This window comes from Miscanthus floridulus, chromosome 5, assembly GCF_019320115.1.
Source record: "Miscanthus floridulus cultivar M001 chromosome 5, ASM1932011v1, whole genome shotgun sequence".
NCBI classification, from domain to species: Eukaryota; Viridiplantae; Streptophyta; class Magnoliopsida; order Poales; family Poaceae; genus Miscanthus; species Miscanthus floridulus.
The window spans coordinates 80,988,015-81,012,854 of NC_089584.1; the positions used below are offsets into that span (position 1 = coordinate 80,988,015).

At 44.1% G+C, this 24,840-nt stretch overlaps 1 protein-coding gene across 1 annotated transcript; it reads right to left on the minus strand.

Moving 5' to 3' along the window:
- Positions 1-21,611: 21,611 nt before the first annotated feature.
- Positions 21,612-22,581, minus strand: LOC136454822 (uncharacterized). Its single transcript, XM_066455091.1, has 2 exons — positions 21,738-22,581; positions 21,612-21,649 (listed from the first exon to the last, which is right to left on the minus strand). The coding sequence occupies exons 1-2, from the start codon at positions 22,579-22,581 to the stop codon at positions 21,612-21,614; spliced, it is 882 nt and encodes a 293-aa protein (XP_066311188.1).
- Positions 22,582-24,840: the final 2,259 nt, after the last annotated feature.

Sequence of the window (24,840 nt, forward strand, 5' to 3'; positions counted from 1 at the left end):
AAGGCAAAAGTATTGATAGGGATTTTATTTTGCCAATCAAGATGCAATAAAGTGTGTGATTAGGTTTAGAATAGATATATAGCCATACTATTAAGAGGTGTAATCTCATGGTGAATATGGTTATCTAGTGCCACTAGGTGAATTGACTCCATGCATTTGCATTAGGACCTAGTGAGTGCTAACAACCCTTAAAAATGTTTGTAAAAATTGCTAACTCACGTACACAAGTTATGGAACTTGGTTGAGTTAACACGTTTGCACAAGGGTTGAAGTGTTGGAAGAATTGGAGGTGCTCTGGCTGCATTAGACTCTAAAACCGAGAGCATCAGACACTAAGTGTTAGCATTCCGTGGCTAACTCTAGCTCAGCCTAGCACAACAGAGAACATCAGACGCTAAGAATATAATCATCGGACACTAGGGTTTAGCGTCTGATGTGTTTTGGGTACTCTCTATTTGGGTTTGTCATGACGCTGGCATCAGACGCTGGCGGAAGGAGCATCGAACGCAATAGAGTTACTATTCACTGGTTGACCGCACTAACACAAGGGCATCGGACGCTGATGAGAGTCCGATGTAGGTCATCGGACGCATCCAATGTGGCTAGGATCTTTCTAGATGCTCTCTGTGTTGGATCAGACGCTGGGGAACAATATTGTCCGATGAGAATCGGATGCTGACATGTGCAAGTAACCATTGGTGGCAATGGCTCCTTTCAAATGGCTAGTAACACGTGGCGCACGACTATGGCATTGGACTCTGGTGGCTAGCATCTGATGCCCCTCGGTGAGTGTGAAAGCCCTAGTTTGGTTTTGGTTAATTGATGAAACCCTAAGTACTAACCTTTAGCTATAAGTGAATATGAGATAGGTTAGTACACACCAAGTTGTGAGCAAGATGAAGTCCATAGAGGTGAAGATGGACATGTGATGATGGTGATCAAGCTCCAACTTGGAAAAGAAGAAAGAGAAAAACAAAATGGGCTCAAGGCAAAGGTATATTTGATAGGACCATTTTGTTTTGCCACTTAAGACACCAAGTCGGTGTAAGCATAGTTATTTGAACCAGACCGGACCAGTAGTTCGACCGGTAAAAGACCGAACTAGAGCCCTAACCAGTCTGGTTCGCCTAAAAGATCAGTATGCAAGTGAACCAGTAATAAACCATTGAATCAGTGGTTTTTTCTGAAGAACCAGTGAAAACTGCTAAGAAAAACAGCTATCAGGCCGCTGGAGCCGGTGACATTGCGCATGCGTCTACCTGGTCACGTGGGGGAGGTGGAGAAAGGTGGAGAAAATAGGTAAAAAAGGGGGCTGGAGTGCTACGATGGGATTCGAACCCCCACCTCACCTTTTGAGAGCAACAACATGACCACTGGGATACATAGGTGTTTGTGTCTTTGGTACAAATCACGCTCTATTTGAACCATATTGAACCGATGGTCTAAACGGTTGGACCAATCAAACCATGAACCGAGACATTCACCTGTTCGATCTCTGGTCCGGTCCTAATAACTATGGGTGTAAGTGGGTTTATGATAGGTAGCCGTACTATCAAGAGGGGATAATCACGGTTAAAGCGGTTGTCAAGTGCCACTAGGTGGATTCATACATGCATGTGCATTAGGACCTAGTGTGCTAACAACTAACCCTTGAAAAATGATTGGAAAATGCTTACACACGTGCACTTTAGTGAGACACTTTGTGGTTAGTAGCTTGGAAGCAAGGGTGAAGTGGTTGAAGTGTTTGAAAAAAAAGAAGAGGAGAAGGTGGTGACCCGACCCTGGCTATCGAGGGTCTGGACCCCAGGCGGTGAGTTTGGTCTGGACTCCCACCTTAGGCCGAGAGTGAGGGTTCGGCTTCGGACCCTGAGTTTTAACGTGACCAGACTCTCTCTGTTGGGTCCGGTTGAGCGATGTTGTGCGCGAGCAGGCATGGAGGTGACGGGGTGCAAGGAGAAGTTCTGGAACCGCACTATGCATGGTATGGATGCCTAAGTCGGACTAGGTTTGGAGCCATTTTGGCTCTCAGGGAGCTCTCTGGACTCCTCCGAACTCGGCAGCGCGCAACAATCGGACCTAGACTCGTGAGTCCAGTCTAGGGGAGTTGAACGCACGCGCGCATGCTCGGATGTTGGTGCAGAGTGGCTAGACCCTAGGGGTTTGGGTCTGGTCTAGAGTGTCTCTGCACGATCATTTTTAGTTACCGTTGAGATCGAACGGCCGTCGTCAAACACTATGACACGTGGCAAGGATCATGTCTGGACCCTCACTGTTCATGGTCCGAACTAGGGTCCAGACCCCCCTCGAGGAGAGTAACGGCTATACCTTTGTTGGGGCTCTATAAATAGAGCTTGGTCGGTTTGGGCTCACTCTCTTGGTCATTCTTACATGTGATAGCATCCTTTGAGCTGAGCCAAACCTCTCCCACTCATTCTCTTGCTTGGTTGTGCATCCTAAGTGAGTTAGGAGTGATCCAAAGTGTATTTGCTTGAGTGATTGCATCTAGTGGCACTTGGGGAACGATTTGCTGTGGTTTTCTTGTTACTCTTGGCGTTTGCCGATGCCTAGATGGCTTGGAGCAGCAGTGGAGGTTCAGCCTATGTTGGTGATTGTTCATAGCTGACTCCGGTGATATTGTGAGGGGTTCTTGCACCTATTCCCCACGGGTGATCGTGAAAGGTGACTCTATTGGATTGCTCGTAGCTTATGGATCCCCATCTTGTGTTGGTTGTGCGGCACCCGGTTGCAGGTTAGGCGTATGATGCCTATTAGCGCGTGAACCTCGAAGTGGGTGAATCACTACAACGGGGCGTAGCTTGCCAGCAAGCAAGTGAATCTTAGAGGAAAAATCATTGTGTCATCTTGTCTCCGTGGATTTCATTGGTATTCATTGTGATTGATCTCTTGCCCGACTCGGTATATCATTCCTAGCACTTGCATTTACTTTCTCATATACTTGTGTAGTGCTAGTTGTAGCTAGTGAGTAGTGTAGCTTAATTAGTTGTAATTACTCTTGCTAGCTTGCTCACTAGTGGTAGAAGTAGTGACTTAGCCATTGATTAATATATAGAAATCATAGCATACTAGACCTATGGATAGGTGGCTTGCAACACTTGTAGTGCTAGCGCAAAACTCGTTTTACACCATTTATTTATCTACCATTTGTCTTAGTGTTGTTGTAGAAAATTTTTATAGGTTATTCACCCCCTCTAGCTATTTATGACCTTTCAGAGCGTCCGATGTGGGCGTAGTGAGCCTAGTGAAGGGGGCAATGGCTCCTTAAGCCATGGGGCTCTATAAATAAGCCTTGGCCAGGGTTGCTCACTCTCTTGGCTCTCTAACTGATTAATACACCTTGTGAGCATACTCCAACACCACCCACTCATCTAGCCTTTGATTTGTTCATCCAAAGTGAGATTGGGAGTGATCTTAGTGCATTTGCTTAGAGTTTGAGCATCTAGTGGCACTAGAGATCGTGTGAGCTTCGGGATTGCTTGTTACTCTTGGTGGTTGCCTTCACCTAGATGGCTTGGAGCAGTGGTGACTGTTGAGCGGAGGTTGGAGATTGTCTATGGCTCTAGTTGGTGATATTGTGAGAGGTTCTTGTGCTTATTCCCCAGCGGAGCGCCAAAAGCAACTCTAGTAAATTGCTCATGCGTTGAGTGTCATCATTTGTATTGGTTCTTATGGCGCCTAAGTGTTGGGCTAGGCATGGCGCCTATTAGCGCGTGAACCACCAAGTGAACTGGTCGTCACAACGGGGACTAGCTTGACGGTAAGCAAGTGATCCTCAGGATAAAGAGGGAATTCCTTGTGAGCCATTATAAAAGATCGCAATTCCTTGTGAGCCACTGAAAAAGTTCGGCGGACTTTAGCGCCCTGCTCTAATTTTTTTGCCCTCCATGCCACTGCCGTCAGATTGGGCTCTAACAGTGTCAAACTTGAGGTGTGAAAAGTCAAAAATACCATGAAGTCTAAATATGCCATTATTTTTTTAGCATCTTAACGACTTCAAATGAAAAAAACTCAAAACTAGAAAGTTGTAGATTTGGTCGAGATCTACAATTTTCATATAAAAATTATTTTCATTTAATTCCACAAAAAGATATGATTTGATATGATTAATATATCTTAGAAAAACATATCTTTTCTTGTGGTATTAAATCAAGATAATTTTTATATGAAAATTGTAGATCTCATCGAGATCTACAACTTTCTAGTTTTGAGTTTTTCCATTTGAAGTCGTTAAGATACTAAAAAATTAATGACATATTTAGACCTAAGGGTATTTTTGACTTTTCACACCTGCAGTTTGACATCGTTAGAGCCCAATCTGACAGTAGTGGCGTGGAGGGCAAAAAAAATTGAAGTAGTGGCGCTGAAGTCCGCTGAACTTTTTCAGTGGCTTAGAGGGAATTGTGATCTTTTTTCGTGGTTCACAAGGAATTCCCTCCGGGATAAATCATTGTGTCAATATTGGTATTCTTGATTGATTTATCTCTTGCCGGTTCGGTACGATTCTCTATCTCACTTGTGCATTACATTTATTCGTTCTTGCCTTGAGCAGTAGTAACTTGCTAGTGTAGCATAGTTGAGTAGGTAGAAGTAATTAGTTGTAATTCTTGTGCTAGCTTGCTCACTAGTTAGTTGAAAAGAAACTTAGCTAAATTGTGTGACATAGAGACTATAGTCATTACAATTGGGTAGGTGGCTTGCAACACTTTAGTAGAGTTAGAGCAAAACACTATTATCGTCATTTAGTTGTCTAACCCATTCCTCTAGTATTTTGTAGAAATTTTTATTAGGTTATTCACCCCTCCTCTTGCCATTTAGGATCTTTCAGCCTTCCCCTTTCACTATAAGCTTTGTTGTCCTCGTAGTTTCTCTTTCTGTTGCTGTTGTCGTTTCCTTTTTGGGGCTTGTCGGACTAGTTGTAAGAGATTTATTTTTCTCTTTTTCATCGACTAACAAAATTTACAGCAAAGCTCTTGTTGTCCCTTCCAAAAAATTCTTCGTATTTACACTGTCTGGGTGCAAAGCCATTAGTTAAATTAAGATAATTTTCAATGTCTCTTGAAGCGGCTAACATCTCTCAAAATATTTCTTTTCCATAAACCCAAATCTTAATAACTTATCCCTCCATTCCAAATTATAAGATGTTTTGACTTTTTTAGAAATATTGTTTTTATTATGTATCTAGAAAAGCCAAAACGTCTTATGATTTAGAATGGATGAAGTATTTATTATCTATTTAGCTATTTTAGGTAACAGAACCAACTTAGCTAAAATGCTACTTATCTATTAGTAGTTCATGCATAGTGGTGGCACTATGTGCCATATACCTTGGGATGAAAACGGTACGGATATTTTCCGACCGTATTCGAGACCGAATCCGTTTAGAGGGGTTTAGATCTGTCCATATCCGAGTCCGGATATTCAACATCCGATACCTTATCCGTATCCGAATACTCAAATAGCATATTTATGATGTCGATATCTAATCGTATCCTATCCGGCATGGTTGACGCTATCCGTATTCGAATCTGAATCCGGGCAGAAATATGAAAACAAATGTAATATCAGTGATATCCGTCCGTATCCGATCCGTTTTCATCTCTACATATACCACCCTAAAATTTAATTAAAGATTAAGACAAGCAGTAGGGGATCAAAGCAAATATCTATTGCATATGGCAAATTAATTGGTTGTTTTTACTCTCCTGTTGATTCATTTTGTTCGGTTTTTAAACCCTTCAGTTTTTATGGATTAGTAACTGATCGGATAATTACAAGCTAAAGTATAAAATCAATGTAAAAAGCTCAACTATAAAACCGAAGTCGTAGTCGAACACCAAACTTCTGGAAAACAACAACCAAAGCCAAAACCCGAAAACTGAAAAAACCGATAGTTCAGTTCAGTTCTCGATTTTTGGTGAAAAACTCCCCAGCTCTAGTTCTGTAAAAAATAACTACATCTAGAGGTTAGAACATGAATTATTATGTCCTCACATAAGCCTATTTTTTTTTACTTGGTTCATTTTCCACTAAATGTAGTCTCCTTATGAATTCAAATAAGATAAGGAGGAATACGTATACTGTCTTTTTCTCCGGATACAACTCTTGATGCACCTAAACATTTTATGTGATTGTCAGTACCAAATGGGACATAAAAAGACTTTGTATGTATTGCTAGTCAATATTTTTGCTTATATTTCACGCAATTTTTTAAATAGCGGGGTAAGACATTTAGCAACAGCGTCCTTTAGGAGCTATAAAAATGCTACCGCGGGATTCAAGGGAAGCTATTTCACTTAGCAGTTTTATGGAAAGATGAAAAATCTTATTTAGCTATGCACAAAATCATGTAACTAAGGAAGTTCCATGAACACTAATACTCAAATACATTTATTGGGATCTAGGAGAACATGTCTCCGAGTACATTAGTTAATGTTCATTAAATCAACATACTCACAATTATGATCAATATTCATATTCATTAAACATTCAACAATAAAAAATTCAAGAATTATTCAACATTTTATTATTACATCATAGTTAAGTAAAGACCACAATGAGAGGCGTAGACTAATAGTTATCTAGAGTAAGGAATGAATGAATTCTTGTCTCGATCGGTATTACTGGTGCTAAAAGTATTTCGTAAGCCAAATAGTAGTGCTTAGAGGGGCTATATAGCGGGCATTAGCAGCATCAGAGGAACAATTGACACTATCAGAGCATCTCCAAAAGATATTCTAAATTTCATGTTACATATCTTCATTTAGTTATTCACTTCATAAAAAATCATTCTTCATAATCCAACATATTCCAATAGACTAGCTATATCTCCAAGGGAAAGGAATGGAATTTGGAGCAATACAAACATGGCACTAGCTGTCAGCCTCACATACACCATGATAGCAAGGCAGGCCGGCTCGCCAAATTTAGCTTCCGAGGCTCACGGGATAGCATGTCGAATATGATAGCAATGACATTGGCTAGTCTATTGGAGGCCAGTTTTCTAGAGTTTTAGCTAAAAATAGTAATAGCAAGTTAGATAGCATTTCTCTTAGACATGCTCTCATAGTGGTAGATCTTATGAAAAGCTATAGCGAGCTATTTATAACCATGACTCCACAAAGAAAAGAGACGTTCTTCATGAGAAGTACACCAACACCTTCCTTGGCTTTGAACTATATATAGGCCGCAAACTTTGGACTTGAATTGACATACGACATGTTTATAGACCTGCAAATTTTTAGTTTATGACATGGTAGTTTTAGCATTCTACTATTGTTTGTGTTGCATAATACGTGTGTCAACTCAATAAGAAAGTTACCAGTGGATATGTTTCTCTCTTCATATGAAATGATTTCAAAAGAATTATTATTTTATCTCTTCTAACGTTCTTACAAGTCCACTCTTGTTCAGCATACTAGGATATTGACAAATATGAACTGAAGAGGGCTTTTGGCATTTCTCTATTGCTAATGCGGATGTAAGTTTTGTCAAATAGCCTACTGTTGATACTGCAGGATCATGTTTAAATGCAAATGTAGGTGTACAAAACCTGATCCTTTCATTGTAGAAGCCATTACTTTGTTGCCAATTAATGCTTTCCGTTGGTGACTTTGAGAATTCTATCAAGTTCTATGAGAGGTATTTGCTTTCCTTTGTTGCCAATTAATGCTTTCCATTGGCGATTTTTTCTATCAAGTTCCATTTCTCTATCAAGTTAGAGATGCTAAAAATTGCCTTCTTTGCATCCTAGCTCATCCTCATACATGATGAGAAATTCTTTGTTTGGTGCGGGTTTTTAGTATGAAGCTGCTAAGGAAGAAAAATGTACCAGATTATAGGGCACCTACATTTATTTGGGACCGGAAGAATGGTGTTACGTTTCATAGAGAAATGCCATGCATTTTTCGGTTAGATGAAGTGTTTTTAGCATAGTGGATGTAACACTTTTTGCCTTATTTAGTCTAACATTACCATTGTTCTAGAGTTGTCATACAATTATGGAGTCATATAAAATATCAAGGGCAACACATATGCTTAGGTCAAAGCCTACATTTTCTTCTCAAATGTCTACTTATTATAGTACAAAATATATGTATCTTCATCGTCATGTTATAATGGTGTGCAAAGGAGATAACCTTTGGAGACTTAGAGTATGTGCTCCTACAGAGATAATATGTGTCCACATGTATTGCATAGATGTTCATTTCCACACTGTTAGCAATGTATGTGAAAGGGTCAAGATACCCAATAAAGAGGGGGGGGGGGGGTTGAATTGGAACAATCTAAATTTTATGCAGAAATTAAACCTATTGCTCAAATTCATCCATTGTGCCTAATAGTGCCTAACAAATGTTCTATGCCTACCTCATAAAGTTTAGCGCTCTAGGTTTCAACCCTACAATAACATGGCAATTCTAGGAATGTAAATTGTATGAAAGTGAATGTGGAAAGTAAAGAGGGTAAGAAACACAACAATGTTTTTTTGAGGTATTAGAGAGTCGACACTCCCCACTAGTCCTTGTTGGAACACCCACGTAAAGGGTGTAGCTCCCCCTTGATCCGTAAATTAAAGAACCAAGTCTCTAAGGGTTGATCCTTCTCCACTACACAACCGTGTACACTGTCTTGGGCCTCTCACAAGTTCCTCTAAGAGATCACCAAGAACCATATCACCACCAAGCCATCTAGATGATGCCTGTAAGGAAAATAGACCCTAGGCCCATTTACGTTGAATTTTGGTGTTTGATGACCAACATGACCAAATTGGACTAATGAATTTGCAAGTGATTGTTTTGTAGTTCAATAGGGTGTAGGACGTGACTTGGATGAAGGCGACGTGATGATCCGATGATCAACACTATAAGCAAGACCTTAGAAGCATAAGAGAAGATCCAAGATATCAAGCAAAGTCCAAGCACGAAGATAGGAACCAAGCCAGACGCAAGATCGCAAAGAAACGAGCTCACAGAAGTGACCGGACGCTAGACCGAACATTGGTAGCACAGTGACCTTACGCCCCGATCAAGAGGCTCGGCAGCAGCAGTGACCGGACGCTGAACGAGCAAATTGACCGGACGCAGGACAATAGAGTCTGGTCGAGTACAGAGAGGTTCTAGAGCGGCGAAACTACGACCGGACCCGTCCGATGGCAGGTGACCGGACACTGACAACGTCCGATCAGTTGATCGCGGCTCCAATAGTTGGGATGACCGGATGCATCTGGTCAGGACGTGATCAGCGTCTAGTCAGTAGCAGAAAAGTGGGATTTCATCTCCAACGGCTACTTTCTCAGTGGGGCTTATAAATACAACCCCCAACCAGCCAAATGAAAGTGTGGAGCTGAGGAAACATATCAAGAGTGTTGATACACCATTTTAGTGATCTCCACTTGCATAGTGCTTACTGTTTCATTAGGTGATTAGCGTAGGTGCTTTGCGAAGTGCTTAGGTTGATTAGACCACCGCTTATGCACTTGCTCTAGGTTTAGGCCTAGTGTTTAGTGAGATTTGCATACGTCTTACCACTCTGTGCTTGCGCGCACCATTGTTGTACATCAGAGGGGCTTGTAGTCTTGCGAGATCACACCAACCGCGTTTGTGGTGTGGCCGCCACCGTGTACTAGAGGGAACAAGGCCCGCGGCGTTTTGGCCGAAACTTGATAGTGAAGATGGTGGGGAGCATCTGAGAGAGGCTTGCCAGAAGGCACATCAGAGACCCACTTGCGCATGTGGATGGCCCGAGGCTATCCACGGAGTTACTTGACCTGGAGCTTGGCCCTTGCGAGGGGCTCTAACGAGGACTAGAGGGAAGCTTGTGCGCTTCTCGACACCTCAGTAAAAATACCGGAGTCATCGACGGGAGTTTGCACATCTCTACCTTGCTCTTTAGCTTCTGCATTTACATTGATTATATTACTCCTTTTGCGGTAGAGATAGCAATTCACTAGCAAAACCGTAGTTGCACATTTAGATAGTTTATCTTTTGCATAGGTTTTGCTAAGGGTAGAAAAAGAGGCCATAGTTAAGAGTTAGAATTCTAAGTTGCCTAATTCACCCCCCTCTTAGGCGTCATGGTCCCCTTCAAGTGGTATCAGAGCCAGTTGGCTCAATTTGGACCTTTGGCTTAACCACCATTGAGCCGACACTATTTCGAGTGGTTGGGATGGATACCTCTAGGCCTCCGCACTTTGAAGGCACTAACTTTCCCTATTATAAAGCTAGAATGGCTTGTCACCTTGAGGCGGTTGATTTGAGTGTTTGGAGAGTCACTCGTGATGGGATGAAACCCATTAAGAATCCCAAGAAACCCACAAAGAGTGAAGAAAAGGAAATTCATTTCAATGCTAGAGCTAAAAATTGCTTGTTTGAATCATTTAGTATGGATGTGTTTAACCATGTGGGGGGTATGACCCTAGATACCCACGGCAGACCACATGGGCTGCACCCTCAGGGGTAGCCCAGCCCACAAGATGAAGCCTTGCGGGGCACGACTCTGCTCAGTGCCTCCCGCAAGACACCGGGAAGATATCCTAAAGATACTACGAGATCTGTTAGGATGTGTATGATCCCAAGTGATGAGGACATCACTTCTTCGTCACATACAAGCCAAGGAGAGGATGAGGTCCAGCATGGGCATCCAATTCATCTTTCTCATGGTGGAGGCCCAATTCATCTTTCCCATGGTGGAGGCCTAGTCCAACTAAAGTTGGAGCCCATCTTGGGTTCCAGGACCAGTCTGCCTTAAACTGGTCACCCAGGACGCATCCGGACTCCGTTTTCAACAATCCACATATGGTTGGAAAGCTAATTTGATAAGGAAGCCAATGCAAGTGGTCTCACATCAAAAGCCCTTCGGAATCAACAGGAATTGTTGAAACAAGTCAGCATCCAGAATCTACCAGGGTACTGCGACACCGTCTTTTGGTCCGTTGGACCGTGTATCGTGTTTGAGCCCATTAGGGGGCACGTCCAGGGGGGTGACGCACAAGACTCTATAAATAGCAGCCATCACTCTCCTTAGGGTTTGAGTTTTGTTTAGTTTTTGATTTCCTCATGAAACAGACATCGTTTTGCTGCAACTGTGCCGCCAAGGCTGCTTGCTGTGAATCAGGGCCCTAGTTCTTGATCTTGTTCGCCTGTGGCGATTAGTCCTTTCGAATAAAGACTTGAACTCCTTCTCATTATCATAAGCCTAATATTTATTTGTAATTTCAGATTGCGTTTATCTCGTTCTTGCTTGTGTTCTCGATTCGCTTGTAGGAAAGCCTTCTCGACGAGGTCAATCGCGTGGTTGAGAACCAACAGAGCAGTGGTGTAATGGTTGCGGGGGTCCGAATTAGTCTTGGTTCAAAGCCTAGATTATGAACGTCGAGTCTCCACCAATCAACGCTATCATACCTTTCAGAAGATCGGGCCTAGTCTGCATCAAGTGGTATGGACTATAAAGAATGGACTAGATTTTCCCAATTATATCATTATGCTCTTAAAGCTGAAAGGGAAGTACAGGGACGACAACCTAGGCGTTCCACAACTCTGTCCACTCCTTCATGTCCAACCGAGGTGGGTGAATTTTCTAATATGCAGACACCACCAACGCTTGTAAAGAAGAGTTCTTCTATCACACCTTCTTCTAGTGGATCTGCTACACCTTCCTCTAGCAGCTCTTCTAAAGTTGTTTGCCACCGCTGCAAGGGCTTGGGACATATTGCTAAAGAATGCCCCAGCAAACGCGCATATATTGCTACTGATGATGGTGGGTTTGCTAGTGCTAGTGATGAAGAGAATGAATTTGCACTTGCAACTGATCTTTATGCAGATAAATTTGCGGATAGTGCTGAAGATCCTAATGAGGTAATTGATAGTGTGGCATGCACTATAGACTACAAATCAATCCTTGTTTAGCGTGTTTTGAGTACACAAGTTGATCCAGTAGACAAGCTACAATGCCATAATTTGTTTCAAATGTTCCTCATTGTCAATAATTTCCGTGTTCATGCTATAATTGATGGAGGGAGCAGCAATAACTTGGTAAGTTCTGATCTTGTCAAGACCCTTGGTTTATCTACACATGCTCTTCCACATTCATACCATGTCCAGTGGTTCAACAATAGTGGTAAGGCAAAGGTAACACAATCTGCTCATGTGCATTTTTCTATCGGATCATACCATGATTATGCTGAATTTGATGTCATGCCTATGCAAGCTTGTTCACTTTTATTAGGCCACCCTTGGCAATATGATAATAATGTTGTACATCATGGTAAGCAAAATAGATATACTTTTATGTTTAAAGGAAAGACCATTGCTTTACTTCCTTTAACTCCTGCTAAAACTATGCGATATGAAAAGGAACTTGCTAAAAAGAAAAAGAAAGGCCATGATAAAGACTCTAGCAAACCAGCAAATGAACCATCAAGTAACATGAAAGAAGTTTTATTTGCTCTTAAATATGTTCTTGCTGATTATGATGAACCATGTTATGCTTTAACTTGTACGTCGCCTATATGTCCACTTGGTCCTGCTTCTAGTGCTATGCCTCTTGTTGGTACTAACCTTTTGCAGGAGAAGGAGGATGAATTCCTAGCAGGGAGGCCACCATGGCAGCTGCCTTTGTGAGGGATTGGGTGCCAAGATGAACGTCTTCTTCCAGAGCCATCGTTGCTATCATCGAACAGAGGAGACGATCTACTTCAGTCGAGGACGACTTCAATTTAAGAAAGGGAGGATGATGAGGACATCACTTCTTCGTCACATACAAGCCAAGGAGAGGAGGAGGTCCAGCATGGGCATCCAATTCATCTTTCTCATGGTGGAGGCCCAATTCATCTTTCTCATGGTGGAGGCCCAGTCCAACTGAAGTTGGAGCCCATCTCGGGTTCCAGGACCAGTTTGCCTTAAACTGGTCACCCAGGACGTATCCGGACTCCGTTTTTGACAATCCACATATGGTTGGAAAGCTAATTTGATAAGGAAGCCAATGCAAGTGGTCTCATGTCAAAAAGCCCTTCGGAATCAATGGGAATCATCGAAACAAGTCAGCATTCAGAATCTGCTAGGGTTCTATGACACCGTCCTTTGGTTCGTTGGACCGTGTATCGTGTTTGGGCCCATTAGGGGGCGCGTCTAGGGGGTGACGCCCAAGACTCTATAAATAGCAGCCGTCTCTCTCCTTAGGGTTTGGGTTTTGTTTAGTTCTTCATTTCCTCGTGAAATAGACATCATTTTGCTACAACTGTGCCGCCAAGGCTGCTTGCTGTGAACTAGAGTCCTAGTTCTTAATCTTGTTCGCCTGTGGCGATTAGTCCTTTCGAATAAAGACTTGAACTCCTTATCATTATCATAAGCCTCATATTTATTTGCAATTTCAGATTGCATTTATCTTGTTCTTGCTTGTGTTCTCGACACGCTTGTAGGAAAGCCTTCTCGGCGAGGTCAATCGCGTTCGCGTGGTTGATAACCAACGGAGCAGTGGTGTAATGGTTGCGGGGGTCCAAATTAGTCTTGGTTCGAAGCCTAGATCATGAACATCGAGTCTCCACCAATCGACGCTATCATACCTTTCGGAAGATCGGGCCTAGTCTGCATCACCAAGATTCTTGTAATCCGTTATTGCTTTTCAGTTATCTCTCAGATCTAACCAATTTGTAACCCTGCTCCCTTAACTATATATGGCGGGTAGGGACCCCCTCCAAACTCACGCGATATCATATGATAGCTAATACAAACCAACAGACCATAGGAGTAGGGTATTACGTCATACTGATGGCCTGAACCTGTCTAACTCGTGTGTCTCTGTTGCCTTCTTGTTCTTGATCTCACGCTTCTCTACCGATCAATCTACCTTCGTGGGATACCCCTTAGAGGACTGCCGACGATATTCTATCAACAGTTGGCTCACCAGGTAGGGGCTTGTGTGTTGTTTCCTTGTCGAACAAGATGGCTTTTTCCACAGGCTCTTCGTCCCTCCCACAGCCTGGCCAGATCTCATGGATTATCAACGCTGATGGAGTCAGAGAGCTCCTCGAGCTGGTGCAGATCGATTCTGCGCCGATCACCCCCACACCTATGACTACAGATCTAATCTTGGAACCACCTCTGAGGTCGCCTTCATCAACAACTCACCGCCTGCTTCCTCGCTACCAGAGGAGGCAGATCAACAACAACCGATCTGATCACATCAATCGACCAGGTTGGTCAGAAGCTCGCCGATTGCCTCTCCATCGCCGAATCGGCTCTAGACACTTTGGTCCAACGCCGACCACCCACCGATCTAGATTCACCAGAGGCTGCTTGGAAGACTCTAGGAGTTGCGGCTCTGCCCTTTGAGCTCACCAATGCCGCCGCCACATTCTAAGATGCCCTAAGGGGCAAATTTGCCAACCAGGTGGGAGATGTCCATCCTCTCGCCAACCAAAGTGTCAACCAGCCTCCACCGCCCGTCAACATGGTCCATGTCGGCCGATGCTCTAGAGCATCCCTCCAGACCATCCTAGAGGAGAATTCGAGCTCTGAGTCCTAGGGCTCTACGGAGACCCTCGTTGAAACCTTCACCGAGCAACTTCCACTCCCTCCATTCTGTGGTGGCGCAATCTTCAATGTCAGCGTTGATAGCCCCCTTCGGAATGGTGAAACTGAGGAGGAACGCACTGCTCATGAGAACCAGAACATCAACCGCACACAATGCCAAGCAAACAATATTACCCTTACGATGGCCGAGCAGCAGCTTGACTCGCAAGGAAGGTCGCTCCAGCGCAACCTCGATGATGAGTTTCTCTGTGTTGACGGCCACGACGTCTACAAGACTCCAAGCACCAACCTGGCCATGGCCGCCATTGAGCTCGCCTAGCTCTAGTAGACACCAGAGGTCACCAGGGTTGCCGCAATGCTCAAAGCGGCACATTGTCCGGTCAATGAGATCCACCAGGATCAGAGACCTTTCTACTCCACAACCTCAATTTGCTGATTAGTCACCACAAGATCCGATCGCCACCCAAGTCACTTCACCGACCAGCGTCGCAATGACAGGCAACCCCTACAGGGCGAAGCTAGGGCAACCGCATTGAACATCACTGCCAACTCGACCAGGAGGTTGACCAGGACGTCCGAGTACACCTCAACAATCTCTAGGATGCACGATGATGTATCGATGAACGCCGCTTTGGTCGCCATGAAGATGAAGTACGCTACCGCTAGGAGTACGAGCAAGAGTACGGTAACCCAGACTTAGCTCTCGAGCCGCTCGCTGATGACGACGCTGTAGACGATGGCGCCGACAACCTCGAGGCCCCCCTAGCATTCACAAGGGCGCTCCGAACACTTCAGTGGCCCTATGATTTCAAAATCACTGGGGTCGAGCCCTACGAAGGAAGGATGAACCTGACATAGTGGCTATAGGCTTACGCCACTGCTGTCCGCGCTGCTGGAGGAAACACCAGTGTGCTGCTGGAGGAGACTACAGGCTTATGCCACTAGAGGAGACTATAGGCTAGAGGAGACTACAGGCTTATGCCACTGCTCTGAACTATCTTCCCATCATGCTCACGCTAGCTGCCATGAGCTGGTTTACCAGCCTTGCCCCGGACTCCATCGGATCCTAGGAAGAGTTGAAAAAAGTCTTCACCAATAATTACATGGCTACATGTACTCGGCTGGGCACCAAGCATGACCTAAACCACATCAACCAGAAGCTGTCTGAGCTCCTCCATAGCTACATCCGATGCTTTTCTGAGATGAGTAACTCTATCCCCAACATCACAGAAGCTGAGGTCATCACCGCTTTCATCCGAGGACTCCACCACCGCGAGCTCCGCTCCAAGTTCAACCGCAAGCCGCCTACTCAGATTGGCGAGATGATCACAACCGCCAACCAGTATGCCGATGCCGAGGAAGCTGATGTGCGCTTTAATGAGGATGCAGGCACTCATCGCCCAACACGCCGCTTCGACGACCGACGCCACAACAACCGCCGCTTCAGCGACCACAGTTACCAAGTCTAGCCAAAATCATCGCTGCCATCAATGAACCTCGCGCCAAGCGCAACTACGACGAGCAGTACAAGAAGATCCTTGATGGCCCGTGCCCTCTCCACAAGAATGCCAAGCACAAGATGAAGAATTGCCTCAGTTTGGCTAAGGAGTTCTAGGACACAAAGCTAGATGATGACACCAACGATGGAGCCAGAGGCCGCAGACCACCCAGGGGCAATGGCAATGCCTTCCAGGACCACAACAAGGTGGTCACCACCATCTTCGGGGGCCTCACCTCCACCGAGAGCAGAAGGGAACAGAAGCTCGCTGCACGGCGGGTGCTCATCGTCACTATGGAAGACGCCACCGCCAACCCTAGCTATCGCCCATGGTTCGAGGTCCCCATCACCTTTAGTAGGGCCGACCAGTGGGCGGACATTCCCTACATAGGGCGTTTCCCCCTCGTCCTCGATGCCACCATCCAGAAGGTGTTGTTCAGGAAAGTGCTCATCGACGGTGGGAGCGCTCTGAATCTCCTCTTTGCCGAAGCCCTAAAGGAGCTGGGCCTCGGGTTAGCAGATCTCACACCTTCTGACTCCTCCTTTTGGGGTGCGGTACATGGTAGGGCCTCCAAACCGCTTGGAGAGATCACCCTATTAGTACAGTTTGGCACGACAAGCAACTACCATGTCGAGCATATCAACTTCTACATTGCCTATTTCAACACCGCCTGCCACACCATACTTGGTCGGCTAGCTCTGGCCAAGTTCATGGCTATACCACACTACATGTATCTGGTGCTGAAGATGCCTTTGCCTATAGGAGTTCTAGCCCTATAGGCCAACCTCTCCATCGTCTACGCCTACGAGATAGAGAGTCTCGCCCTCACCAAAGCCATCGACCTCTCCATCTAGATGGCTAGCCTAGTCACCGAAGCCAAGACGGTGTTCGCTGATGACATGGAGATCCCAGAGCTGGAGCCTCCTCGCGCCTTCGGCAAGTCCAAGGAAATAAAGGAGGCCAGCCTCGACCTCAATGACCCCTCGAAGACCATGAAGATTGGGGCTCACCATGACCCCAAATAGGAAAGCGCACTCGTCTCCTTCCTATGTGCCAACGCCGACGTGTTTGCTTGGAAACCTATAGACATGCCGGGGGTACCATGGGAGAAGATCGAGCACTCCTTGAATGTCTCGCTGACCGCCAAACCGATCAAGCAGAAACTCTACCAATTCACGCCAGATAAGGAGGCTATTAGGGTAGAAATAAAATGGCTCTTAGCTGCCAGATTTATAAAAGAAGTGTATCATCCTGAGTGGTTAGCAAACCCTATTCTCGTTTGAAAAAAGAATAAAGAATGGAGAATGTGCATTGATTACACTGATCTTAACAAACACTGCCCTAAAGACCCCTTCGGTTTGCCTCGGATAGACGAGGTTGTAGACTCCACCGCCAGCTACAAACTGCTCTCCTTCCTTGATAGTTACTCCGATTATCACCAGATCTCCCTCAAGGAAGAAGACCAGATCAAGACATCGTTCATCACACCCTTCGGTGTGTACTGCTACACCACCATGTCCTTTGGACTCAAGAACACTAGGGCGACTTATCAAAGGGCTATTCAGATGTGCCTGTAGGGTTATGAGGATGCTATGCTAGCTGGAAAACAAAAATTCGACCTCATAAAATAGGATCTACTGCTAGTTATAGATCACGGGATTACCACTAGACGCGTAGGTGCAATGGAAGCGACTCGATGTAGTCGAACGCGTTGTAGCAGTGCCGTGAAGTTGCGAGGTCATCCGTCTGTCCGTCCCCTTCATGCGGTTCGTCCTTGTGCTCTAGATGCAGCACCTTCGAGGTATCCACACATACAGGGAGGAAGCACTGCGCCTCTGGACTGCTAGGTCCATGAGGAGCAGCAGGCACGGGCGTAGGATGGGTGGTGGTAGCTGCCAAAAGGCGTGGATTGCTTAGCCCTGTTGCCCACCCCACATATTTATAGGCGTCCCTAATGAGCTCCTGAGTTGGAGGCCCATTAGTAACCCTAAGCCTTGTCTAATTCAGATCCAATCCGAATTAGGCTTCCAGCCCCTTAAGCGTGCGACCCTATGGGTTCATGCACACATAGACATGGCCCGAGTACTCCTACTCGGCCATTAGTTGATAGCGGCCTCTAGCAAGGCATGTCAGCTCCTATGTGTATGCAAAGATCATATCAGACGAACCACCACAAAACCACATATTTGTTATTCCCTTGCCTCACGATATTTGGTCCAACTCATAGGTTAACACTTAACCCAAGCACGGCCATGCATTTCTTGATCTAATCATTAGAGTGATCTAGTGATATCTCTCTCATATATAGAGAGGGGCAAATTCCATCTTGATTGTCTATGTCTCATAGCATGTTTCCCGACAAACCCAAAAACCACATTTATAACTACCCTGTTACGGAGTAGCGTTTGATAGTCCCTGAGTAGGTTGTTTCACATCTTGAATACATACAACAATCTCAAGTCTAAGGACATAACGTACATGATGTGAATAGAGATAATAATGACATCTCACATTGGGTCAGTCTAGCCCCATGTCATACATGTGCCCACATTATTAATTTGACATCTCCATGTCTATGACTTGTGAAACATAGTCATCAACTAATAATGTGCTGATCCATTATTCATGTGTGTCCTCACACGAACTCTGACCAGGGACAACATTAGAATAACCATTCAAGTAAAAGAGTTTCACAAACAATTCACATAATTGCTAATCGATACAGGTTGTCTTTAATGGAAATTCAATGAACTCATAATATATCATGGATACAAGGTAATATAATCATCTCTATGATTATCTCTAGGGCATACTCCCAACAATCTCCCACTTGCACTAGAGTTAATCTCGAATATATCTAATACCCATAGCTCTTATGTGCGCCTCATGCTTAGGTTGTGGAAGAGCCTTTGTCAAAGGATTTGCAACATTCAAATCTATGTGTATCTTACACATCTTGATCTCATCTCGTCTAACAAACTCTCGAATGAGGTGAAATTTCCGCAGTACATGTTTGCTCTTTTGGTGATTCCTTGGCTCCTTAGCCTACGCAATTGCCCCATTAGCCATTTACAACGAGCTCCTCCTCACCTCCATAGATTAGGAACACATCTTTAGTCCTTCTCAAGTACTTAAGAATGTTTTTAACAAGTGTCCAGTGACTCTCTCCTGGATCAGCTTGGTACCTGCTCACAACACTTAGAGCATATGAGACATCTGGGCGAATACATATCATGGCGTACATGATGGAACCAACTACCGAGGCATATGGAACCTTACTCATGCGCTTCCGCTCATCAGCTGTCGAAGGACACTGTTTATCGCTAAAGCGCATACCATGTGACATAGGCAAGAACCCTTTCTTGGACTATTCCATGTTGAATCGTTTCAACACCTTATCAATGTACGTATCTTGGCTTAATCCTATAAGCCTCTTTGATCTATCTCTATAGATCTTGATGCCCAAAATGTATGCTGCTTCTCCTAAATCCTTCATAGAAAAATTATTATTCAGTGAAGTCTTTACGGATTGCAACATAGGAATGTCATTCCCAATCAATAATATGTCATCCACATACAAGATCAGAAATACAACAGCGCTCCCACTTTCCTTCTTGTAAACACAAGGTTCTTCTTCATTCTGACAGAAGCCAAACCCTTTGACCACTTCATCAAAATGAATGTTCCAACTTTGAGATGCTTGCTTTAACCCATAAATGGATTTCTGAAGCTTGCAAAATTTTCCAGCATTGTTTGGATCAACAAAACCTTCGGGCTATATCATATACATGTCCTCATCCAAATTCCCATTTAGAAAGGCTATTTTAACATCCATCTGCCATATCTCATAATCAAAATAAGCAGCTATTGCTAGAATGATCCGGATAGATTTAAGCATCGCTACCGGCGAGAAAGTCTCATCGTAGTCAATTCCTTGAACTTGCCGAAAACCCTTTGTAACAAGTCGAGCTTTATAGATGTGAACGTTTCCATCCATATCCTTTTTCTTTTTATAGATCCATTTGCACTCTATGGGTCTAACCCCATCAGGCGGGTCAACCAAGTTCCAAACTTGATTGTTTCCCATGGAATCTATCTCGGATCTCATGGCACTTTGCCATTTCTTGGAATCTGGGTCCATCATTGCTTCTGCATAAGTCGCAGGTTCATCATCGTCTAACAATAACAAATCCCCACGCAACTCATGGATTCTTGCTGACCTTCGTGGTTGTGGCGGTGTTTCTATTGCCACGGGTATCTCAACTTGTTCTGCTACATTAGCATCACTCGTAGAGTCCTTCCCAACTGGCTCATCTTGAACTTCTTCAAGATACACCTTATGTCCACTTTTCTCTCTTATGAGAAACTCTTTCTCTAAGAAAACACCGTTCCGAGCAACAAACACTTTGCCCTCTGATCGGTTGTAGAAGTAATACCCCTAAAGTTTCCTTTGGATATCCCACAAAAAAGCATTTGTTTGATTTTGGTGTTAGTTTATCTGTCATAAGTCGTTTGACATAAACTTCACAACCCCAAATTTTCAGAAAAGATAATCTGGGACTCTTACCAGTCCACATCTCATGTGGTGTCTTAACTACTGACTTAGATTGTACCCTATTCAATGTGAAAGCGACTGTTTCTAGAGCGTATCCCCAAAATGATAACGGTAGGTCTGACTGGCTCATCATAGACCGAACCATGTCCAACAAAGTCCGATTACGTCGCTCGGACACGCCATTTCTCTGAGGCATTCCAGGTGGCGTAAGCTGTGGAACAATTCCACAACTCTTTAGATGATTGCTAAACTCGTGGCTCAAATATTTGCCTCCACGATCAGATCGCAAAGCCTTAATTTTCTTGCCACGTTGATTCTCTACTTCACTCTAAAACTCCTTGAACTTTTCAAATGTCTCAGACTTACATTTCATTAAGTAGACATAGCCATATCTACTAAAGTCATCAGTGAAGGTTATGAAGTATTGGAATCCGCCTCTTGCTGTCGTACTCATTGGTCCGCACACATCAGTATGTATGAGTTCCATCAAGTCTAACGCCCTCTCAGGAAAACCTATGAAAGGCGTCTTGGTCATCTTGCCCAGCAGGCAAGCCTCACATGTCTCGTATGATTCAAAATCAAACAAAGTTAAAAGCCCATCAGAATGGAGCCTCTTCATGCGATTCTCACTTATATGACCTAAACGACAATGCCACATATAGGTAGGACTTAACTCATTAAGCCAAGGCCTTTTAGCACTTATATTATAGACAGGAGCATCTTCAAGATTTAAAATAAATAACCCATTCACAATGGATGCAGAAGCCACAAACATGTCATTTTTAGAGATCACACAACCATTGTCTTTACTCACAAATGAATAACCATCCTTCATCAAACATGGAGGTGACACAATATTTTGACTTAAACTAGGAACAAAATAACAATTATTCAACTCCATAATAAATCCTGACGGGAGGTGGAGTTGCATCGTCCCAACGTTCAACGCAGCAACTCTTGCATTATTGCCCACGCGAAAATCAACTTCTCCCTTTTCCACGCTTCTACTTCTTATCATTCCCTGCATCGTATTGCAAATATGAGCAACCGATCTGGTATCAAATACCCAAGAATTAATATAAGAATTAGCAATGAAAATGTCCGTAACATAAACAACAAGTGTACAAGCTGCGGGAGTACCTTTACTGCTGCTATCCTTTATGGATTCTAGGTACAGCTTGCAGTTCCTCTTCCAATGACCTTTTCCATGACAATGAAAGCACTCAGCATCAGTAGGTGGTCCAGCCTTGGGCGCAGGTGGGTTTGGCTTAGAGATCTCATCTTTAGCCTTGCCCTTTTTCTTCTTCCAAGAATTGCCCTTCTTCTTAAACTTAGGCTTGTTTTGGACCGCCATCACATGGCTACTGCCAGCACCTTTCTTGACATCAGCCTCTGCTGTTTTAAGCATGCCACATAATTCATTCAAGCCCTTCTCCGCCCCATGCATATGGTAGTTCATGATGAAATTTCCATAGCTGGGCGGAAGAGACGCGAGAATAAAATCAGTAGCTAATTCAGGGCCAATTGGGAAGCCCAGCTTCTCCAACCTCTGAGTGTAACCAACCATTTTGATCACATGTGGCCCAACTGCTGCGCCCTCTGCTAGCTTGGTTTCAGCAAAAGCCTTTGAGACATTGAACCTTTCAGTCCTGGCTTGAGTCTGGAACATATCATTGAGCGCCATGATCATATCGTGTGCTGCATGGTTATTGTCAAACTGCAACTGCAGATCTGGTTCCATACAAGCAAGCATAAGGCAACTCACTTCAAGATTAGCATCACATGCTTTCTTGTAAGCATTTTTCTCTGCAGCTGGTGCATTATCAGCAGGCTCATCTGGTAATGGGGTGTCTAGAATTTCTTCCTTTTTCTCAGCCCTGAGAACAATTCTCAGGTTACGGATCCAATCTGCATAGTTTGTTCCATTCAACTTATCTTTCTCAAGAATTGAACACAAAGTAAATGGTTGATTTCTAAGTGCCATTTATCTACAACAAAAGTAATGCAAAATACTAAGACAATGTATCCAAGATAGAGTAAACAATATTAAACCTTTAATAGAATCTACTCCCACTAAAATCAATATCCCTCTCTTGAAATTTAGTGATTCAAGACCCACAACTAACAAGTCTACTAGTGAGCTTTAGCATCACCGCTAGAAGACATGGTAGATTGGTAAGCAACTCTTTGCTAATCATATCACATATGACTCTTGTTGTTGGGTAGCATCTCTATGCTTTGGTGCCCAACTACTCATGCTCCAAGGTCCCTAACCGCTAGGATGACCTTGTCCAAGTAACCAACCCTTCTGCTGTAAGTATCCGATACGTACCTATCTAGTCAAGGAAAATCAGTGGCACCCTAATTTCATAGACCCACCACCAATTGTACAAGACACATGATAGTGCAAGGTTTGGGGAAGCATTTTAACTTAAACATTGCCGAGGGATCGTTCTACTTCACCATCGCATATAGACAAAAACATTATCGCACGTGAAAGTAGAACATAGTAAGAACGACATTAACACATATATGACATGGTATAGCCTAGTGTTCCTTTGGGGATCTCCATCTCCATCGAACTGTTCCTCATGATGATCTCCATCTCCATGATCCATGTATGCCATCCTTCAGTGAGGAGTCCACCAAGACTAGCTATCACTAACGCAAGGCAGTGAAGAAGATTACATAGTCGCGGATAGGATCATCACAGTTTGGCACGCAGGCCATTACATCAAATTGACAATATCTTAATGGCTCCAGCCATATTGTCATACTCACGACATGCAAGCCATGAATTAATTACATACATGTATCACATACACATAAGGGCTATACCAGTCACAAATTCCTGCAAAATAGAGTTAACCGATTCCAACGTCTAATCTTAAAATGCCGAAAACACCATCTTACCGGCTGTTTTTGGCAAATCTAATTTCAGCGAAACCGCCAAAGGCGGTGAGAATCGGATGTAAATTTTTTTTCTCTACAATTTTCATATAGAATTCGTCTCAATCTGAGGTCGTACGCAAAAGTTATGGCTGTTTTACCGAACATCACTTTTTCTTGCACCTCGGCGCCCGGCAGTAGATCCAATCTATCACTGTTGCGCATCACATGCGCTTGGCACTTGACCTAGGTTTGATTCGATCAATCTGATTGATCTCCATCTTGCCATGACTGGATTTACATGTATCACTTAACTCGGATGGCGGAATTCCGACCGGTACGAGTAGATCATTACAAGACCAACACGGTAAAATCACGAACCATGATCAGAGACTCATCTACAACTGCGCATATCTCCATATGCACTCATCCAAACCTATAACAACGCAGTAACGGCTCTGATACCACTGTAGGATTATGAGGATGCTATGCTAGCCAGAAAACAAAAATTCGATCTCATAAAATAGGATCTACTGCTAGTTATAGATCACGGGATTACCACTAGACGTGCAGGTGCAACGGAAGCGACTCGATGTAGTCGAACGCGTCGTAGTAGTGTCGTGCAGTTGCGAGGTCGTCCGTCCATCCATCCCCTTTGTGCGGTTCATCCTTGTGCTCCAGATGCAGCACCTCCGAGGTATCCACACGTACAGGGAGGAAGCGTTGCGCCTCCGGACTGCTAGGTCCACGAGGAGCAGCACGCGTGGGCGTAGGATGGGTGGTGGCGGCTGCCAAAAGGCATGAATTGCTTAGCCCTATTGCCCACCCCACATATTTATAGGCATCCCTAATGAGCTCCCGAGTTGGAGGCCCATTAGTAACCCTAAGCCTTGTCTAATTCGGATCCAATCCGAATTAGGCTTCTAGCCCCTTAAGCGTGTGACCCTATGGGTTCACGCACACATAGACATGGCCTGAGTACTCCTACTCGGCCATTAGTTGATAGCGGCCTCTAGCAAGGCATGTCAACTCCTATGTGTACGCAAAGATCATATCAGACGAACCACCACAAAACCACATACTTGTTATTCCCTTGCCTCACGATATTTGGTCCAACTCATAGGTTAACACTTAACCCAAGCACGGCCATGCATTTCTTGATCTAATCATTAGAGTGATCCATTGATATCTCTCTCATATATAGAGAGAGGCAAATTCCATCTTGATTGTCTATGTCTCATAGCATGTTACCCGACAAACCCAAAAACCACCTTTATAACTACCCTGTTACAGAGTAGCGTTTGATAGTCCCTGAGTAGGTCGTTTCACATCTTGAATACATACAACAATCTCA